Here is a 19304-nt window from a genome sequence, read left to right on the forward strand (position 1 = left end):
TCAGATATTTCTCAGAAACAACACTGACATGAGATATTCGAAAACATCCAGAAGCCAGAAGTGAGCAGATAACACAGACAAAAAAGTGTGATGCAACCTTATATACACATCTGATGGGCAAAAACTAGAAAGCTGGATAAATTTCTAGTTCTAAATCTCGGGGGGGGGGGGGGGGGCGGATGCAAAGAAAATCTGGAGGCAGCCTCCCACCCACTCCGGCCCAGGCGGTGCCCCCGCCCCCGCCGCGGGAAGACTGCGGGCTAAGAGCCCGGCTCCACCCACCCGGGAGCCGGGCCTCGATTCTGCGGAGATCCACCTCCTCCGCCCCTGTAGGCGCTGTGCCTTTCGGGTGCCAGTGAAGAAGCGCCCTCAGTGAGACTTGGCGGCCTCTGGGCTCCGCGGGGACATGAGCGGCCGCGCCCGCGTGAGGGCGCGGGGCATGGCCCGCAGCCCGGGCGCCGCGGAGGTGGGGCGCGCCCAGGGGCATCCGTCGGTGTGTAGGCCGCTTAGCAGCTGCGCTGTCTCCCTCCTACCGCTCCTTCGTGGACACGGCCTTTCTCTGCACATCTCTTTTCCTCTCTGCTAGAAAGCAGCGACTTCTCTTTCAACTTTGAGTCTTTCCAGGGTTTCTCATATTCATATATATATTTATTTCCCGTTGGGGAGCTTATCCGAGTAAGATATTAATGTAGATATTTGGCCGCTGAAAAGGACTGAAAGTGGGAGACGAGTGGATCACTCTTTAATGTTTTCTGAGTTTTAATTACTCCATTCGTTTGTAAGTCTCCTGGTGAAAAGGACTGTACCTTTAAAGGTACTATTATTTGGTATGTAACTTAATATGATCCATGTTGCTAATTTATATAAAAAGAAATAATTTCAAACACAAGTGAAATTTAGAATCAACCGCTGTGCATAGGTCTCCTTATTAAACTTAGGCAGCAAGGTTGAATCGAGAAGCAAATCTGCAATTTCTGAGTGATGTTACACTTAGTATTTGGAGCAATACTTAGCAAAAACTTAGTATTTGGGGTAATATCTTAGACCAGAAGTGTTACGTGAGTAGTGTGTCGTCATTATGCCTTTACTCTCATAAAGAGACCTGTTGATTTTCCCCATTTCTTAAAAAAAAAAAATCAAGCCTCTTCAACAGGGAATTACTGTGAAGAGAAAATGTTAATGGTTCTCTTCATCTGTTTTGTGAACTAATTTTGGACCAGTTTTTTCAGGAGCCTTATCATCTGGCTGGTGGCCCAGATCCTCTGGGCTCAGTTTATTTTCTTGTATAAACTTGTTCACATCAGAGTCCCTATGTCTGAGAGCTACAGAAGCATAAGGTCTGTGATCATCTGTATGTCTGTTAGTCGCTTTAGTCGTGGCCAACCCTGTGTGATCCCGTGGACTATAGCCCAACAGGGTCCTCTGTCCATGGATTTCTCCAGGCAAGAACACTGGAGTGGGTTGCCAGTTCCTTCTCCAGGGATTGAACCTGTGTCTCCTGCATTGTAGGCAAATTCTTTATCGTCTGTCACCAGGAAGCTTGTGACCACCTGTACCACCTTCCATTTGATGACCTTCTTAGAGAAGGAAATGGCAACCCACTCCAATATTCTTGCCTGGGAAAATCCCATGGACAGAGGAGCCTGGTAGGCTACAGTCCATGGGATCGCAAAGAGTCGGACACGACTGAGAGACTTCACTTTTGGGGCCAAGGCTCACACCTTTGCCTCCGTGGGCTAAAGGCTGTATCTGGCTCACAGCATTGAAATCAAAGATTTATGAATGGGGAACACTAGCTTGGCCTTATCTATTTTTCTAAAATGGGCAATCTTTCCTCCTCTTTCAAGCATCTTACCTGCTAACATTTTCTTTTCCTAGCTCTTGGTACTCTAATGATACAGGACATGATTTCCATTCTCCTCATCTCGTGATAATGTTTTGGTTTATGACTTAATGTCTTAAATCTGACCAAATATCTTTACTCATTTCAGCCTCCATCTGTTGCACTTATTGATAACGAAGCATCCTCTAGCAGTGACTGTGATAGAACAAGCAGGATTTCACAGAAATGTAAGTGCAGCTCCATTCGGTTGCATCCCATCTGAATGAAATAGAGTGACTCGACCAGGCCTTTGAGTAGCAGACTCACTTCTTTTTTTTTTCTCATTGATTTTAAAATGTACATTCTTTATATTTTGACATTATTATAAGATGTCATAATTGATAATGTCTTATAGTTGTTATTGGCCAGGGAACAGTCTTATTTTTTTTTTTTCTGCAATCTATTTTATTTTATTTTTTCATTAATTTTTATTAGTTGGAGGCTAATTACAATATTGTAGTGGGTTTTGTCATACATTGATGTGAATCAGCCATGGATTTACATGTGTTCCCCATCCCGATCCCCCCTCCCACCTCCCTCCCCATGCCATCCCTCTGGGTCTTCCCAGTGCACCAGCCCTGAGCACTTGTCTCATGCATCCAACCTGGGCTGGTGATCTGTTTCACCCTTGATAGTATACTTGTTTCAGTGCTGTTCTCTCAGAACATCCCACCCTCGCCTTCTCCCACAGAGTCCCAAAGTCTGTTCTGTACATCTGTGTCTCTTTTTCTGTTTTGCATATAGGGTTATCGTTACCATCTTTTTAAATTCCATATATATGCTTTAGTATACTGTATTGGTCTTTATCTTTCTGGCTTACTTCACTCTGTATAATGGGCTCCAGTTTCATCCATCTCATTAGAACGATTCAAATGAATTCTTTTTAATGGCTGAGTAATATTCCATTGTGTATATGTACCATAGCTTCCTTATCCATTCGTCTGCTGAAGGGCATCTAGGTTGCTTCCATGTCCTGGCTATTATAAACAGTGCTGCTATGAACATTGGGGTACACGTGTCTCTTTCAGATCTGGTTTCCTTCGTGTGTATGCCCAGAAGTGGGATTGCTGGGTCATATGGCAGTTCTATTTTCAGTTTTTTAAGGAATCTCCACACTGTTCTCCATAGTGGCTATACTAGTTTGCATTCCCACCAACAGTGTAAGAGGATTCCCTTTTCTCCACACCCTCTCCAGCATTTATTGCTTGTAGACTTTTGGATAGCAGCCATCCTGACTGGCGTGTAATGGTACCTCATTGTGGTTTTGATTTGCATTTCTCTGATAATGAGTGATGTTGAGCATCTTTTCATGTGTTTGTTAGCCATCTGTATGTCTTCTTTGGAGAAATGTCTGTTTAGTTCGTTGGCCCATTTTTTGATTGGGTCATTTATTTTTCTGGAATTGAGCTGCAGGAGTTGCTTATATATTTTTGAGATTAATCCTTTGTCTGTTGCTTCGTTTGCTATTATTTTCTCCCATTCTGAGGGCTGTCTTTTCACCTTACTTATAGTTTCCTTTGTTGTGCAAAAGCTTTTAAGTTTAATTAGGCCCCATTTTTTTATTTTTGCTATTGTCTCCAATATTCTGGGAGGTAGGTCATAGAGGATCCTGCTGTGATTTATGTCAGAGAGTGTTTTGCCTATGTTCTCCTCTAGGAGTTTTATAGGTTCTGGTCTTACATTTAGATCTTTAATCCATTTTGAGTTTATTTTTGTGTATGGTGTTAGAAAGTGTTCTAGTTTCATTCTTTTACAAGTGGTTGACCAGTTTTCCCAGCACCACTTGTTAAAGAGATTGTCCTTTTTCCATTGTATATCCTTGCCTCCTTTGTCGAAGATAAGGTGTCCATAGGTACGTGGATTTATCTCTGGGCTTTCTATTCTGTTCCATTGATCTATATTTCTGTCTTTGTGCCAGTACCATACTGTCTTGATGACTGTGGCTTTGTAGTGGAGTCTGAAGTCAGGCAGGTTGATTCCTCCAGTTCCATTCTTCTTAAGATTGCTTTGTCTATTCGAGGATTTTTGTATTTCCATACAAATTGTGAAGTTATTTGTTCTAGTTCTGTGAAAAATACTATTGGTAGCTTGATAGGGATTGCATTGAGTCTAGCTTTGGGTAGTATAGTCATTTTCACAATATTGATTCTTCCAATCCATGAACACTGTATATTTCTCCTTCTATTTGTGTCCTCTTTGATTTCTTTCATCAGTTTTTATAGTTTTCTATGTATAGGTCTTTTGTTTCTTTAGGTAGATATACTCCTAAGTATTTTATTCTTTTTGTTGCAATGGTGAATGGTATTGTTTCCTTAATTTCTCTTTCTGTTTTCTCATTGTTAGTGTATATGAATGCAAGGGATTTCTGTGTGTTAATTTTATATCCTGCAACTTTACTATATTCATTGATTAGCTCTAGTAATTTTCTGGCAGAGTCTTTTTTTTTTTTTTCTGGTAGAGTCTTTAGGGTTTTCTATGTAGAGGATCATCTCATCTGCAAACAGTGAGAGTTTTACTTCTTCTTTACCTATCTGGATTCCTTTTATTACTGTCTTCCAGAAAATTGCAGAAGAAGGCAAACTTCCAAACTCATTCTATGAGGCCACCATACCCTAATACCAAAACCAGACAAAGATGCCACAAAAAAAGAAAACTATAGGCCAATATCACTGATGAACATAGATGCAAAAATCCTTAACAAAATTCTAGCAAACAGAATCCAACAACATATTAAAAACATCATGACCAAGTGGGCTTTATCCCAGGAATGCAAGGATTCTTTAATATCTGCAAATCAATAAATGTAATACACCACATTAACAAATTGAAGGATAAAAACCATATGATTATCTTAATAGATGCAGAAAAAGCCTTTGACAAAATTCACCATTTATGATAAAAAGTCTCCTGAAAGCAGGCATAGAAGGAACATACCTCAACACATATATATGACAGACCCACAGCAAACATTATCCTCAATGGTGAAAAATTGAAAGCATTTCCCTTAAAGTCAGGAACAAGACAAGGGTGCCCACTCTCACCACTACTATTCAACATAGTTTTGGAAGTGTTGGCCACAGCTATCAGAGCAGACTCACTTCTTGAGCATCCCATCTTCCTTTCCTTGAAGCATCCCTCTGTGTTTGTTGTATTTCTTTGAGACTCCCAAACACAGAGCCTGCCACTGAGTTTCCAATGGTGTTTGGCAGTTGGGAACCCCCAGACATTAGGAAGCCAATTTTTCTGATTTATTTGTTTCTTACTGAATAAATTTGGGAAAAAATATTTAAAAATTCTTTATGACATACAAATGTCAACACTGTTGCCTCGCAGAGATGGTAGAAACCTGGTGTGCCTGTTTCCCAGTCTGTTTTCCTTTCCCACCTGTGGTCAACATCACCATTTGGTGGTAGCCCTCTTCCCTGCAAATCCAGATTTGACCTCAAGATACTTGTCAACATGCTACTCTGAATAGCCCATAGCACACAGTGCAAGTTGGCTCCCCAATGTGCTAGTTTCCCAGGGCTGCTGTGATAGAGTACCGCAGACCCAGGGACTTAGACAATGTAAATGTCTGGTCTCATAATTCCAGCCCCTGTTGCCATCATGCAAGTGCCATTCCAACTTTTCTTTAAGAATTTCTTTCCACATCTTCTGCACATCCTTGTGACTAGCAAGTGATGGAAACCCTTCCTCCTTTGAGGGTAGACTGAATATTTTTACTTTTAAAAATTGTGGTAAAACATGTGGAATGTAAAATTGACCATTTTAATGATATTGAAGTGCACAGTCCAGTGTGGCCTTAAAAATATTCACATTGTTGTGCAACCATTGCCATTATCCATCTCTGGAACCTTTCTCCTCTTACAAAATTGAAACTTTGTACACATTTAACAGTACCTTTCCATTTGCCCCTCCCCCCAAACTCTGGCCGGCTTCCCTGATAGCTCAGTTGGTAAAGAATCTGCCTGCAATGCAGGACACCTGGGTTCGATCCCTGGGTTGGGAAGATTCCCTGGAGAAGGGAAAGGCTACCCACTCCAGTATTCTGGCCTGGAGAATTCTATGGACTGTATAGTTCATGGGGTCGCAAAGAGTCGGACACGACTGAGCAATTTTCACCAGACTCTGGCAGCTACCATTCTATCAGTTCAGTTGCTCAGTCATGTCCCACTCTTTGCAACCCCATGGGCTGCAATGTGCCAGGCCTCCCTGTCCATCACCAACTCCCGGAGCTTGCTCAGACTCATGTCCATTGAGTTGGTGATGCCATCCAACCATCTCATCCTCTGTCATCCCGTTCTCCTCCTGCCTTCAGTCTTTCCCAGCATCTATGGTAGACTGAATTTTTAGAAACCACCAGACATCATTTGAGCAGTAAGCTATATGGATAATTAGCAAGAATGATCAAATTTTTAAAAATGAAATAAATTTTGTGATTTTCCTGAAAGACTGACTCCACCGAAAAGGGTATGGACAGCAGTTTTGGGTGAGTGGGTAGTGCCATTTGGGGTGGTTGCAGATCATGACTATATCAAAGGAAAGAGATTTGTATACTATTAGTCATGTTTCTTTGTAGTAATAATTTTGTAATGTAAAATTGATATTTTCACACTATCTTCAAAGTGTCAAAGTTGTATCCAAAATCAGCATCTCTTTATACTCGTTTAAAAAAGAAAAAATTCATCTGGAAATAGATTTCAATTTCATGTTTTCTAGAACCTAAAACAGTGACATGCCCCAAGGTGAAGTGCTGACTGTTTCATTCAGAGGAATGATCTAGCATAAAAACTGATGACAGCCTCTGGGCATTTCTCTTCCTGTGGTTGGGAAAGTTGAGAGATTTTCAGCCTCAATCTATGCAGAAGTTGATGTGGACAGTCTTAATGTGTAATTCTTCAGGTGTTACATCAGAGCTACAGGAGGGAGACCAGCTCTCCGTCAGTGGGTGTGGAGCAGAATGTAGGGAGAGAGAGCCTCCTCCTTAGTCAAGAGGAGAATCAGAGCAGCCCCAAATGTTATATGAGGTAGGACTAGCTCAGAGTCTGTTATATTTAAGAAAATACCATGCTTCCTTCACGATTTTCAAGTTTCAGGCTGCAGACTTCTGTACATTCCCCATTGTTTTCAGTAATGTGGGTCAGTTTTATTAAAAGCCACAAAAATTTAGTTTTGGTTCTGGATGTGTTTTTTTGTATAGAGGTTGTAAGCAATATCACTAGCATGAAATATGAGATATTATAGTGTTTTCTTCATATTTTAGATGCAGGTGGTATATCTTCGGGTGATTCTGGATGTACCATCGAGGAAAGAGGTGGGAAACTCAGACGAGACATCATGGACTTGGCTGTCTGTACCAGGGAGAAACTGGCCCATGTGAGAGACTGCAAAACAGGTACCCACTCTTCATGTTACTTACCTTTCTTTTTTTTAATATTACCAAATCTTGCCTAAGGAATTTTAATTTCCAGATCTAAAATAAGTTCATATTTTGACTTCAAAGATATATATTGAACATCTGCTATATTTAAAACATTGTCTAAGGGTGGGAGGGAAGGGACATATGTACACCTACGGTTAACTCATGTTGATGTATGACAGAAATCAAACCAATATTGGAAAGCAATCATCAATCAATTAAAAATAAATATAGAAAAAGAAAGGCAAAAAACTCAAACCAAACAAAAACATTATCTAGACACTCTTTTTAGCCTTAATTCTCTCTTTTATTAATAGGAAGAGTAACATTTTCTGTAAAACTACACTTCATACATTGAAAACATTTTCTCCTTACCTCTGAGGTAGGGGTCCACGAAGATGCTTTGTCCCTTTCTTAACTTTTTCTTATATGGGGACAAATAACCTTTCTGGACTTAAGTTCTAAAAAGAAAAGTGTAGCCTGTTTGGGGAATTCTTCATGCTGATGCTAGGCTTACCCTTGATATTGCAACCTAAAATTTTATGTGTATTTTTGGAAAAGTAGGCCTACTGTTTTCATAGGAGCCTCAAAAGACTTTGTAATTCCCTCTAAAAGTTAAGACTCAGTGATGCAGAAAGCCTGCAGATCAGTCTTTTTCAAACTCTTTCAAACCGTGCAACAAAAATAAGATAAATCCTTATCCATCACACACAGTACACAAACACGGTTGAAACAGAGTTTCATGAGGCAGCGTTGCCCTTCCAGTGGCCGGCTCTTGGATCCATTCTATTGTATCCTAGTCTTTCTATGAAATGTGATGGTTCGCCTCACTTATTTTCATAACTGAAGCACTAACAAGACAGGATTACAGTTTGAACACACTTGGTTAAGTGATCTCAAAGGGTTGCCTGCCTGCTCGGACATTCTAGATGACTTCTCTTTGTCCATTAATATGAGCAGCTAAAATATGTTGGCATGGCTTTTGGGAGGGCAGTGACAAAAAAGCTTTCCTTTGAATAAAATAGCACAATGATTCCTTGTTCCTACTGGGTATGTACACATGTCAGTGAAAAAAAGTATCGCCTACCATATCAGTAAATTAAGGGTGTTGTTAATTTATCATATCAGTACATTAAGGATGAGGGCTGCCCACTGCCACGCCTTTCAGTTACTGCAGCCACTCTCCAACAATGTACCCTAAGGAGACTCGGGGTGGGAAAGAATACAACACTGGCCCCGGTAGCTGAGGTGCATGGCAAAGGAATGATTTCAGAGAACCCTGAGTTTTGCATCTTCTCATGTAGTAAAGAACCCATCTGCAATGCAGGAAACCCAGGTTTGATCCCTGGGTCAGGAAAATCCCCTGGAGAAGGGAATGGCAACAACCCTCTCCAGTATTCTTACCTGGAGAGTTCCATGGACAGAGGAGCCTGGATGGCTTATAGTTCACGGGGTCTCAAAGAGCTGGACGTGACTAACACTTTCACTTTCATACATAGCAAAGCGCTAAAGTCATTAATACAGGATGTCTGGCTTTCTTTAATTCCAGTCATCTTTAGAGGTTCTGACTCCCTGGACTTTGTTGCAAAAACTCCTGTCTATCCTGCTCTTCCCTTGCCTCCTTGCAGGCAGACTCTCAGAGTTATCTGAGATGCTGTGTTCCAAGCTTAAGCCCTCAGTTTTGTCCTCTGAATAAAACATAATTCTCATCTTTTAAGTTGTGCACTATTTTTCAGTCAATACACATGTCAAAACTGGGGGAATATTTCCTAAGGTACACAGGATACGCTTTCATCCTCATGACCTCAGGGCTCATGTTTCCACTTCCTCCATAAGACATGCAAAACAGTGACTGTTTAATTCTGTCCTGTAAGGCAAACACTGGATAATTCCTTCGGAGGAGAGGTGATAGTACTTCCTTTGTGTCCTCCGAGTCTGTCCTGATGGAGTTTACAGCATCCTGGGCACTGACCGACTATGTCACGGCCATCTCTGAATTTGTCCTGTAGAGTTTTTTTAAACAATTTTAAAAATATGTATTTATTTATTCAGCTGTGCCAGATGTCTTCAGGGTGTCCTGCATGTCTTGCTGCATTTAGGATCTTTGGTTGTGGCCTGCAAACTCTTGGTTGCAGTGTGTGGAATCTGGTTCCCTGACTGGGGATGGAACCCAGGTGCCCTGCACTGGGAGCCTGGAATCTTTGCCATTGACCCAGGGAAGTCCCTGTCCTGTAGACTTTGAAGAGGTGAATGAAAGTTCTGTACGGCCTGGAGTTCCAGAAAGCTCACATGGCCTTCCTGTGCCTGCAAAAAACAGAAGCCCAGAGTCCTGTCTGTTCTCACACAGGGAAGATGTGAAATTTCTTCTGCCCCTTCTCTGGGGCTTACAGAGTCATCTGACCACTGACTGTAGTGTTTCAACATTTTCTGAAATATGATGAAATTTGATTAGGGGTGGCGGCTATATTCATGGTAAAAACTGGAGAGTTTCATTATAGTCTGAGAGCACCATAATTTCGGATCAGCATCTGAAGCTCTTATCAAACCAAACAGGTCCCCTCACCCACACAACAGTAAAGTCAATCTACTGACATACCGTGTTGTGGTGAAGGAAATTGTGGTGAAGGAAATTATTGTGAGGCACTGTGTAAGGATGCATTGGCTATATAGTCCATCGATCTCTCCAGTCCAGAATACTGGAGTGGGTAGCCTTTCCATTCTCCAGGGAATCTTCCCAACCCAGGTCCTGCATTGCAGCAAATTCTTTACCAGCTGAGCTATCAGGGAAGCCCTATAATTTCAGAGCAGCATCTGAAACTTATCAAACCAAATGGGTCCACTCACCTATGCACAGTGGTCAGTCTCCTGACACACCAGGCTGTGGTTAGGGAGAGTGCAGTGTTTATTATGAGGCCCTGTACAAGGAGTCTAGGACAGCTTGTGCTCGAAAAGCCCAAACTTCCTGATGTGTGTGTGCTCAGATGTTCAGTCGTGTCTGACTCTTTGCAACCCCATGGACTATAGCCAGCCAGGCTTCTCTGTCCATGGGCTTTCCCGGGCAAGAATTCTAGAGCAAGTTGACATTTCCTTCTCCAGGGGATCTCTGCGACCCAGGGATTGGACTCACATCCCCTACATTGACGGGTGGATTCTATACCACTGAGCCACCTGGGAAACCCTATTAATTCTTAGGTGCCAGTAGGTCTAGAAGCTATGTGATCAAGTATCTTGGTTGATCAAGACAGCTATGGTTGTCAAGTAGTAAACTTCTTCCATTGGGTGGGGGTTTTAGCATCTGTGAAACAACCCAGGAAATGTGCACTAGGTACTATTATCTAGGTACTTAGAAAGGAGCGAAAGTAGACGATATGGGAGAGGGGTCTGTCTCAGGAAGGCTCCATGGGGTCTTGCTCAGTTACAAAATTATCACTTGAATGATTTGAGTTGCACAGAATCAGCTGGAAGGCTGAAGAAGAAGTTCTAGAATTGTTGGGGTCCAGCCCCAGCGGGTCCAGGAATACCCAGGGGATGAGTGGCATCAGCGAAGAAGACAGACACACACAGAAGGTTGCATAGAAGAGGTAGCTTTTTTTAATTTTTAGGATAGCTCAGTTTTTATTGAATGAACGTTACCTCCCCCTTAAGTCACCACATATTACATCAGATATTGGTTTCATGCTCCTGTCAATATTTTTCTTTCCCATGTTTTTCCCCTATGCATTCTTCTAGAATGTTTCTAATTACAGGGTTTTTTCTTAAATGTCCCATACATAGTCTTCTTGCCTCAATGGCCTAACATTTTCATTCTAACAAAACAATGTTCTACAAATCTCAGGTATAGTGTAAATTCTTTGGACAATAAAACAATACATGGGAAGGGTCACAGTAACATGTTTGACATTTCTGAGAATAGTACCATGGGAAAAACCTTGATATTTTTCTTTACCTGAAACCACAAAATCTCAATTTACACAGCAAAACTATTACACAGCAAAAACACCTCTAAAGCAGCAAAACACCTCTATTAATAGTGAGATAATGGCAGTGAAGCTGGTTAATATAAATCTTCTATTAAAATCCTATGCACCCCATTTCCTAACTCTACAAAAATTCCCACAGTATCCCATGTTGTTTAAAGAAAGGGAAACAATGAACAAATAGCAGCAAGGAAATAGCAATAATGAAAACCCTCTCAACCAAGGAGCAAGTAAACTGAAGCAGTATATCTACTTCTAAATCTAAATGCCTCTACTCTTTTCTATTCTAAAACATTATAATCTTTTAAGCAAGCAGCCAAACTGTACCTGTGGCCTTTTCTTTTCTGACTTGACGTTTATGGTCGTGTCCTGAGCCAGAGCAATCATGAGCATTTCCAAAAAGGCTTGGACTTTTCCAGGGAGGCCTTATTACTATATATTATATTTCCAAAAATTAACAGAAAGCCAACAACAGTAAGACAGAAAGAAGAAAGGGACATACCGGGCTCCCGGGACAACCTCGAGGGGAAGAGCTGCCTTGCAGATTCCTTTCTCGTCCCATGACCTTGTCCCTGGGACAACCTCAAGGCGAAGAGCTGCCTTGCAGATTGCTTTCTCCTCCCGGCTGCTCCCAAGGGGACATATTGGGCCTCCGGGGCAGCCCCATGTGAGGAAGAGCTGCCTTGCAGGTTCCTCTCTCGTCCCATGACTTTGTCACAGACTGGGCGCATCCTGGCGGCTCCCGATGTAGGATAGTTGAATTCAGATGTTTCTCTTCTCCCCAAAGGTCCTTCTCCCAAAGGTCAGTTCCTGCTCTTCGATTCTTATGAGGCCTGCTTTGCCATTGTGATCCTTTTGTTTGTAGGACTCTGCTTCCCAGGTGGCGCTAGTGGTAAAGAATCTGCCTGCTGATGCAGGGGACATAAGACACGGTTCGATCCCTGAGGTGGGAAGATCCCCTGGAGGAGGGCATGGCAACCCACTCCAGTATTCTTGCCTGGAGAATCCCATGGACAGAGGAGCCTGGTGGGCTACAGTCCATAAGATCCCAAAGAGTCAGACACGACTGAAGTGACTTAGCGTGCATGCATGCATGTAAGGTTATCAGGCTGCCGGTTACTCGAGCTAACTTTGTGTCACTGAAAAAAAGTTCTTGCTTTCCAGCAACAATTAGCATATGCAAATGAATTTTTGAATGCTGTGATTAATATGAACATGATGTATTTTTTTCATTAAAAAATAGTTTTTATTTGTTTTCTTCAGGTTCCAGTGGAATACCTGTGAAACTGGTCACAAATCTCTTTAATTTAGACTTGCCCCAGGACTGGCAGCTATACCAGTATCATGTGACATATAGTCCGGATATAGAATCTAGAAGGCTGAGAATTGCTCTGCTTTATAGTCACAGGGAACTCTCCAACAAAGCAAAAGCATTTGATGGTGTCATTCTTTTTCTCTCACAAAAGTTAGAAGAAAAGGTAAAGTATGGTTCATTTTTAAACACACACATATGCATATATTTATACTCCCCCATATAGATTTTAGAGGTTAGCTGATTTTCATGATAGTTGGGATAAGTGTGTTACCCACTCCTTTTCTCTTTCCTATTCCCATGCCCAAGAGCAAAAGACTTCTTAATTAAAACCTCATCAGTAATTGATTTCCTAATTAGGAAGCTGCTGGTCTGGCATTTCAGAAAGAAGAGCTGTAATACAAATACTGCTTTTTTGACAGTTTTTTTCAAGGCAAAGTGTCCTTGAGAGAGGACTCCTTTTTAAACTTTTCCCCAAATAGGCAAGAATTTTAAGAAACAGCATTTAACCTGTGGCCTCAGACCTTTAAATTTACTCGTTTTTTTTTTTTTTTTTTGCTCCTGTGCATTGTGTCTATCTGTCCAAAGAACTTTACATCAATCCTGATTCTAAAACTGTCATTTTTCATGACTTGTTCCATCATATGAAATAGGAGTTACTTATATCAGTCTTGCTCCTTGGAGGAAAAGCTATCACCAACTTAGACAGCATAGTAAAAAGCAGAGACATTACTTGCCAATCTAGTCAAGGTCCATCTAGTCAAGGCTATGGTTTTTCCAGTGGTCATGTATGGATGTGAGAGTTGGACTGTAAAGAAAGCTGAGCACCAAAGAATTAATGCTTTTGAACTGTGGTGTTGGAGAAGACTCTGGAGAGTCCCTTGAACTGTAAGGAGATCCAACCACTCAATCCTAAAGGATATCAGTCCTGACTATTCATTGGAAGGGCTGATGCTGAAGCTGAAACTGCAATACTTTGGCTACTCGATGCAAAGAACTAACTCATTGGAAAAGACCCTGATGCTGGGAAAGATTGAAGGCAGGAGGAGAAGGGGATGGCAGAGAATGAGATGGTTGGATGGCATCCCCAACTCAATGGACATGAATTTGAGCACGCTCCAGGAGTTGGTGATGGACAGGGAGGCCTGGCGTGCTGCAGTCAGTGGGGTCGCAAAGAGTGAGATGAGACTGAGTGACTGAACTGAACTGATATCAGTCTTCCCTGGTAGCTCAGCAGAAAAGAATCTGCCTACAATCCTGGAGATGTAGGTTCCATCCTTGGGTTGGGAAGATCCCCTGGAGAAGGGAATGGTGACCCACTCCAGTATTCTTGCCTAGAGAACACCGTGTGCAGAGGAGCCTGACAGGCTATAGTCCATACAGTCACAATAGATTGGACATGGCTGAAGCAACTGAGGACAGATGCACGTATCAATCTTAAAGATATTTTTGAATGTTTATGACCTTTGGATATGGAAATTGCATGATTCATATCCATTTTTTACACCTTCTCATTTCTAGTCCTAAAATCAAAATACCAATATTGAGGTTTTTATCATATGCTTTGTTCTAAGGCAATATTAAAATTATTACAAAGAAAAAGAACCAGTTTCTGTGTGGAAAACTAAAGCAGAGTATTGAATTAAAACTTGATGCTTCTGTCCCTTGGAAAGTGTAATCATTTTAGTTCCTCATCTTGAACAGGATGACAGCAAGAGCATAAATGTAAATTTCTAGATTCCCTGTGAACCTTTGTGAATCTCCTCAAGAAGTGTTTTTTTTTTTTAAGAAGTGTTTTTCTGAACACTCTTGGAGCCTTCTTATCCTTTTATGAAATTCTAAGATTTATAGGAGCTACTTGAGTGTTTATTTCATCTAAATATGGAATTTTAAAATTATATCATGTGATTAGATTTAAGAATATGTAAGATCTGGATCTGTAAATTTAGAAACATTTTTATTCATCCTAAGTCCTTATTGGTCCCTCAATATTTTGTCCTATGACCAGATGTTGATAGCATGCTAGTATAGTCTGTCATATTTAAATGACATATTTCAAGGGTATTACTGTCATTAAAGATCATCTTGTCCTACATACAAGCAGATTCTTAATCACTGGACCACCAGGGAAGTCCCAGACTTTTGTACAGTTATACCTGAGGCAAGAAATACTTCAGTGAAATATTTCATCACTTGTGAAAGGATGCATTTCTCTTTGTCTCAATCCCTGCCCTACATTCTTGGTTCAGGCTGAAAGCCGTTAAAACTACACTTTCACTATAGAAAATACATAAATGCCTGTGAATGAACAGACCTCTTCTAATTCCTCACCCTTCTGAAAAATCCTTGACCATTGTTTCTTACTGGCTGATCTATTCATTCTTTTATTCCAAAAAATCTATACTGAGCCTTGTTTGGTCTAAGGAGCTTTACATTTAGTTAGGCACCTGGTATAAAGACCTATTCATGCATTCACTATACTGTTAGCATGTGGTTCCAGATTATAAGATCCCTAGGGCTTTCTCTAGGCCTTTTAAAAATGAAATCAGATTTCCTGTCTAAACTGTCACCATTTTCTTCTCTCTCTTTCCACATTTACTTTCCCTATGGTCTGTTCCCTATCCTTTCCTTTTTTCTTCTCTTCTGCTCCTCTATTGTTTCTTTTTTTTAAGTAAACTTTTGAGAGGCTTCTTTCTGAAATCCATGAACTCAAGGTGGGCAACGTGCAGTGTGCATTCGTCCTCAGTTGTGTCCAACTCTATGTGACCCCATGGACCAGAGCCTTCCAGGCTCTTCTCTCCATGGTGTTCTCCAGGTAAGAATACTGGAGTGGGTTGCCATTACCTACTCCAGGGGATCTTCTTGACCCAGAGATTGAACCCATGTCTCCTGTATCTCCTGCATTGCGGGCAGATTCCTTTCTGCTGAGTCATGGGGAAATCCCCAAGATGGGCAGGACACTTTATTAATAGGCTTTTGAGTATCCATGAAAACCTGTAAATGGGTACATTATATACCTTGTTGTGGTATTCAAATACGTGACATTTTCTTGGGAGAATGTCTGCAACTTTCATCAGACTCTCAAAGTAGGTTGTGACCTGCTTTCCTATACCACCCCATTCCCCCAAAAGGTCAAGAACCCTGCTCCTGAATTCTCTTTGGATTGAATCTTTGAATGCTGAGTCTGGTTTTGATTCTCTATTAATAAATTTGAGAGTGGAGAGATGTGTTGCTTTTCTGGGATTAGCAAAATACAGAGGGGAAAAAAACTTTCCAAACGTAACCGGATGATCAGATGATCACTCACATCACTAACAGCTGCATCTTTTTTTTTTGTTAGAGCCTGTGAAGCTTTGACAGCTTTAGCATAGCCACATTCTGTGCACTGGAGGATAATCTATAGAGTCCATTTTAAGTACTTCTTTTTCCAGGTCACGGAGTTGTCAAGTGAAACCCAAAGAGGCAAGACTGTAAAGATGACTATCACTCTGACGAGAGAGCTGCCGGCAAGTTCTCCTGTGTGCATCCAGGTCTTCAATATCATCTTCAAAAAGTAAAGTGCCTTAAATATGAATTTAGTTTAGGCCGGTGATGCCTTTCCACATAGAGCCTGGGTATTAAAAGTACTGACAATTTTGCAGGTGGTGTGCTGGCAGTAATGTCATCTTTAGGGCAGTTTTCTGTGTACTTTCGTGTACTTGTGCAGCAATACGCACCACAGCCCATCACAGCCTTGACCTGGCACCTCAGTCACGATTCAGTATCACCTACGTTGAGAATGACTCAGGGGCCAGGGCAGGTGCCTTTACCCTTTTCCTGAACCCACTCCCAGCCTCCATCCCCAGACTTAAAAATTGGGTCAGTAAACTAAGGGAGTGGCTTTTCTCCTGGTTGATTTGTCTTAGGTGTGAAAGGTCATCACCCTCTGCATTCGGTGCTTTCAGACCCTTTCCTTCCCCCGCTTGTCCCCCCGGGAGAGGAAGGTTGTCACTGAACCTTTCAGTGTTCTTCAGACTGATCTGAGGATCACTTGCTTCAGCGTCAGCTTGGGTCTTAGGTGCAGCTTGACAAAATGCAGGTTCCCTAGCCCCTCACTGGACCTAGTGAACAGAATTTTGTGGGTGGGGCCTGAAAAATCCACATTTTTGGCAAGCTTCCCAGATGGGAGCTCAGAAGCTTGAGAACTCCTGTTTTCCATGCTGTTGGTGTGGATCACTAGGGTGGTGTGTTAAAAACCTAAGATTTTAGCCCTTTGCTCTGGACAGGATGAGAGGAGTTTGGATTTGCTGAATAGGACACATAGAGGAATTTCCATCACACAGACACATTGATTCCTAATTCTAGTCAGAAGACTAGGCAAGTGTCTTCCGATCTTATCTGGGCCTCAGCTCAGGGCTGTAAAAAATGCTCTTCAGAATCCATTTTTGCGCCCCCCTGACTATTTTAAGTCAGCTGACATTTGGAAGGTGCTTTGCAGTGACAGAGCTCTTTCTCTGGTGCCAGAGTTTCCTTGATCTTTACTCAATTTCCGTGATGCAGGTATGATTAAACTCCCCATTTTACAGATAAGGAGACTGAGGCTCAGATGACTTGGGTAGCCAAAAAGCACACAGTTGGAACCTCTGTTTTCAGACTTGCAACTCTTCCGTTTCCCCAGTGCACAGGGCAGCTTCGGATCAGTAATGTGTCACGTTCCAAAAGCAGCCAGAGTTAGTTGCTGAAGAGGCAGCCTTGTCATTTGGTAGCAGTGAGGACACTGAATAGACTCATTAGAAACAAATTCCTTGGAATGTAAATTGGTGCAGATACTATGGAGAACAGCATGAAGGTTCCTTAAAAAAACTAAAAATAGAACTACTGTAAGATTAACTCCTGGTATATACCTAGTAAGAACTCTAATTCCAAAAGATACATGCATCTCAGTGTTCATAGCAGCACTAGGTACAATAGCCAAGCCATGGAAGCAACCTAAATGTCCATCAACAGAGGAACGGATAAAGAAGATGTGGTACATATATGCAATGGAATACTATTCAGTCTTAAAAAGAATGAAAAAATGCCATTTGCAGCAATATGGATGAACCTAGAGATGACCATACTCAGTGAAGTAAGCCAGAGAAAGACAAATATCATATGATAACACTTGTATGTGGAATTTTAAGAAATGATATCAATGAACTTATTTACAAAACAGAAATAGGCTCACCGACAGAAAATAACCTTATCGTTAGCCAAGGGGATGGGGAGTTAGAGGTAAATTAGGAATTTGGGATTAACATATACACAATACCATATATAAAATAAGCAACTAGGACCTACTGAATAGCACAAGGAACCATATTCAATATCTTGTAATAACCTATAAGAGGAAAGTATCCAAAAAAGAATATACATGTAGAACTGAATCACTTTGTTGTACACTAAAACCAATACAACATTGTAAATTAACTATGCAAAAAGAAAGAAAGAAAAAAGAAAGGAAATGGCCTCCTCATTTCAAAATAAGAACGAGGCCAGAAAACCCTGTGGACATGGCTTTTCATGTCCATAGCCTCCCCAGCCAGAATGTTGCAGTCATAGTCATGTCTGCTTGGGGACCACTTCCTTTTATAGTTAAACCCAGAAGAATAGAAGTATTTTCAATTATATCATTCCCAATATGGAGTGATAGTTCTTGTATATACACTCACATGTATATGCTGTAGCTAAACTTTCAGCATTATAACAATAAGAGTTCTGGACTTTTCTAGTAGTTTTTATTTCAGCATGGGTACAAACTTAGAAGTTTACTGTTATAGACAAATGTTTAACACAGATTTAAAATACGTATACTTTCAGGATCTTAAAAAAGTTGTCCATGTACCAAATTGGACGGAACTTCTATAAGCCTTCTGAGCCAGTGGAAATTCCCCAGCACAAGTAGGTTTATTTATATTTTCTGTTACTCTGAAATTGTTATAATGTGAGCAGTATCATTTATGATGCAATATTACACCATTATGCCTCCTATGAGAGACTCTGTGGTGAAAAAGGTAATGGATTTTTTTAATTTTCAAGTTTTTTAATAGAATGGTGAATGTCAAAAGGTAGCAGTCTGTTTTCTTATATTAGTGTGCTAGATCATTATCATAAATCCTAGAATTCAGAAACTGAGCTTCCTGTGTGTGACAAGTAATAATGAGAGCAGATAAACTCTTATTATGTTATACCGCATAACTGGGGCTCTGTTTTCTGGCTGACAGAACACTAACACAGCCAGGGTGGTAGGTAGGAAATCACTGGGTAAGAAGATGTCAGATACCCAAGCCAGCTAAGCTGCCCTAGTGAATGATAGAACCATTAGGAACACTTACAGAATCTCTGTCCTAAACTAGGAAGTAGAGACTACAGCGAAGGTGATCTTGAACTGGTTGTTACTCAGCTTTCCAAAACATGTGGTTGAGCCCAAAACAGAGGCAACCAGTGACCCAAAGGGAGAAATACAGATGCTCCCCGACTTAGGATGTTTAGACTTAATGACATTTTGACTTTACGATGATGTGAAAGCTATACACCGTCAACAGAAACCACACTTGGAATTGTGGATTTTGACCTTTTCCTGGGCTAGCGATACGGAGTATGATACTATCTGGTGATGATGGTTAGCTGCCATAGCCACAGCGCCCAGGCATCCACGAGGGCAAATGACTGATACACACTCACAACCTTTCTGAA

The 19304-nt window shown here is 41.2% G+C and overlaps 1 protein-coding gene across 1 annotated transcript in view; it reads left to right on the forward strand.

Annotated features, from left to right (window-relative positions):
- Positions 1 to 346: 346 nt before the first annotated feature.
- The window catches only part of PIWIL4 (piwi like RNA-mediated gene silencing 4), a 55263-nt gene continuing 36305 nt past the window's right edge, over positions 347 to 19304 (forward strand). The window contains exons 1-6 of the mRNA XM_020885538.2: positions 347 to 493; positions 1992 to 2070; positions 7146 to 7277; positions 12542 to 12756; positions 16022 to 16143; positions 18429 to 18509. Of these exons, the coding sequence (XP_020741197.2) occupies positions 407 to 493; positions 1992 to 2070; positions 7146 to 7277; positions 12542 to 12756; positions 16022 to 16143; positions 18429 to 18509 (716 nt within the window). The 5' untranslated portion in view covers positions 347 to 406. The remainder of the gene's footprint in view (positions 494 to 1991; positions 2071 to 7145; positions 7278 to 12541; positions 12757 to 16021; positions 16144 to 18428; positions 18510 to 19304) is intronic.

This window comes from Odocoileus virginianus, chromosome 10 (genome assembly GCF_023699985.2).
Source record: "Odocoileus virginianus isolate 20LAN1187 ecotype Illinois chromosome 10, Ovbor_1.2, whole genome shotgun sequence".
Lineage (NCBI taxonomy): Eukaryota > Metazoa > Chordata > Mammalia > Artiodactyla > Cervidae > Odocoileus > Odocoileus virginianus.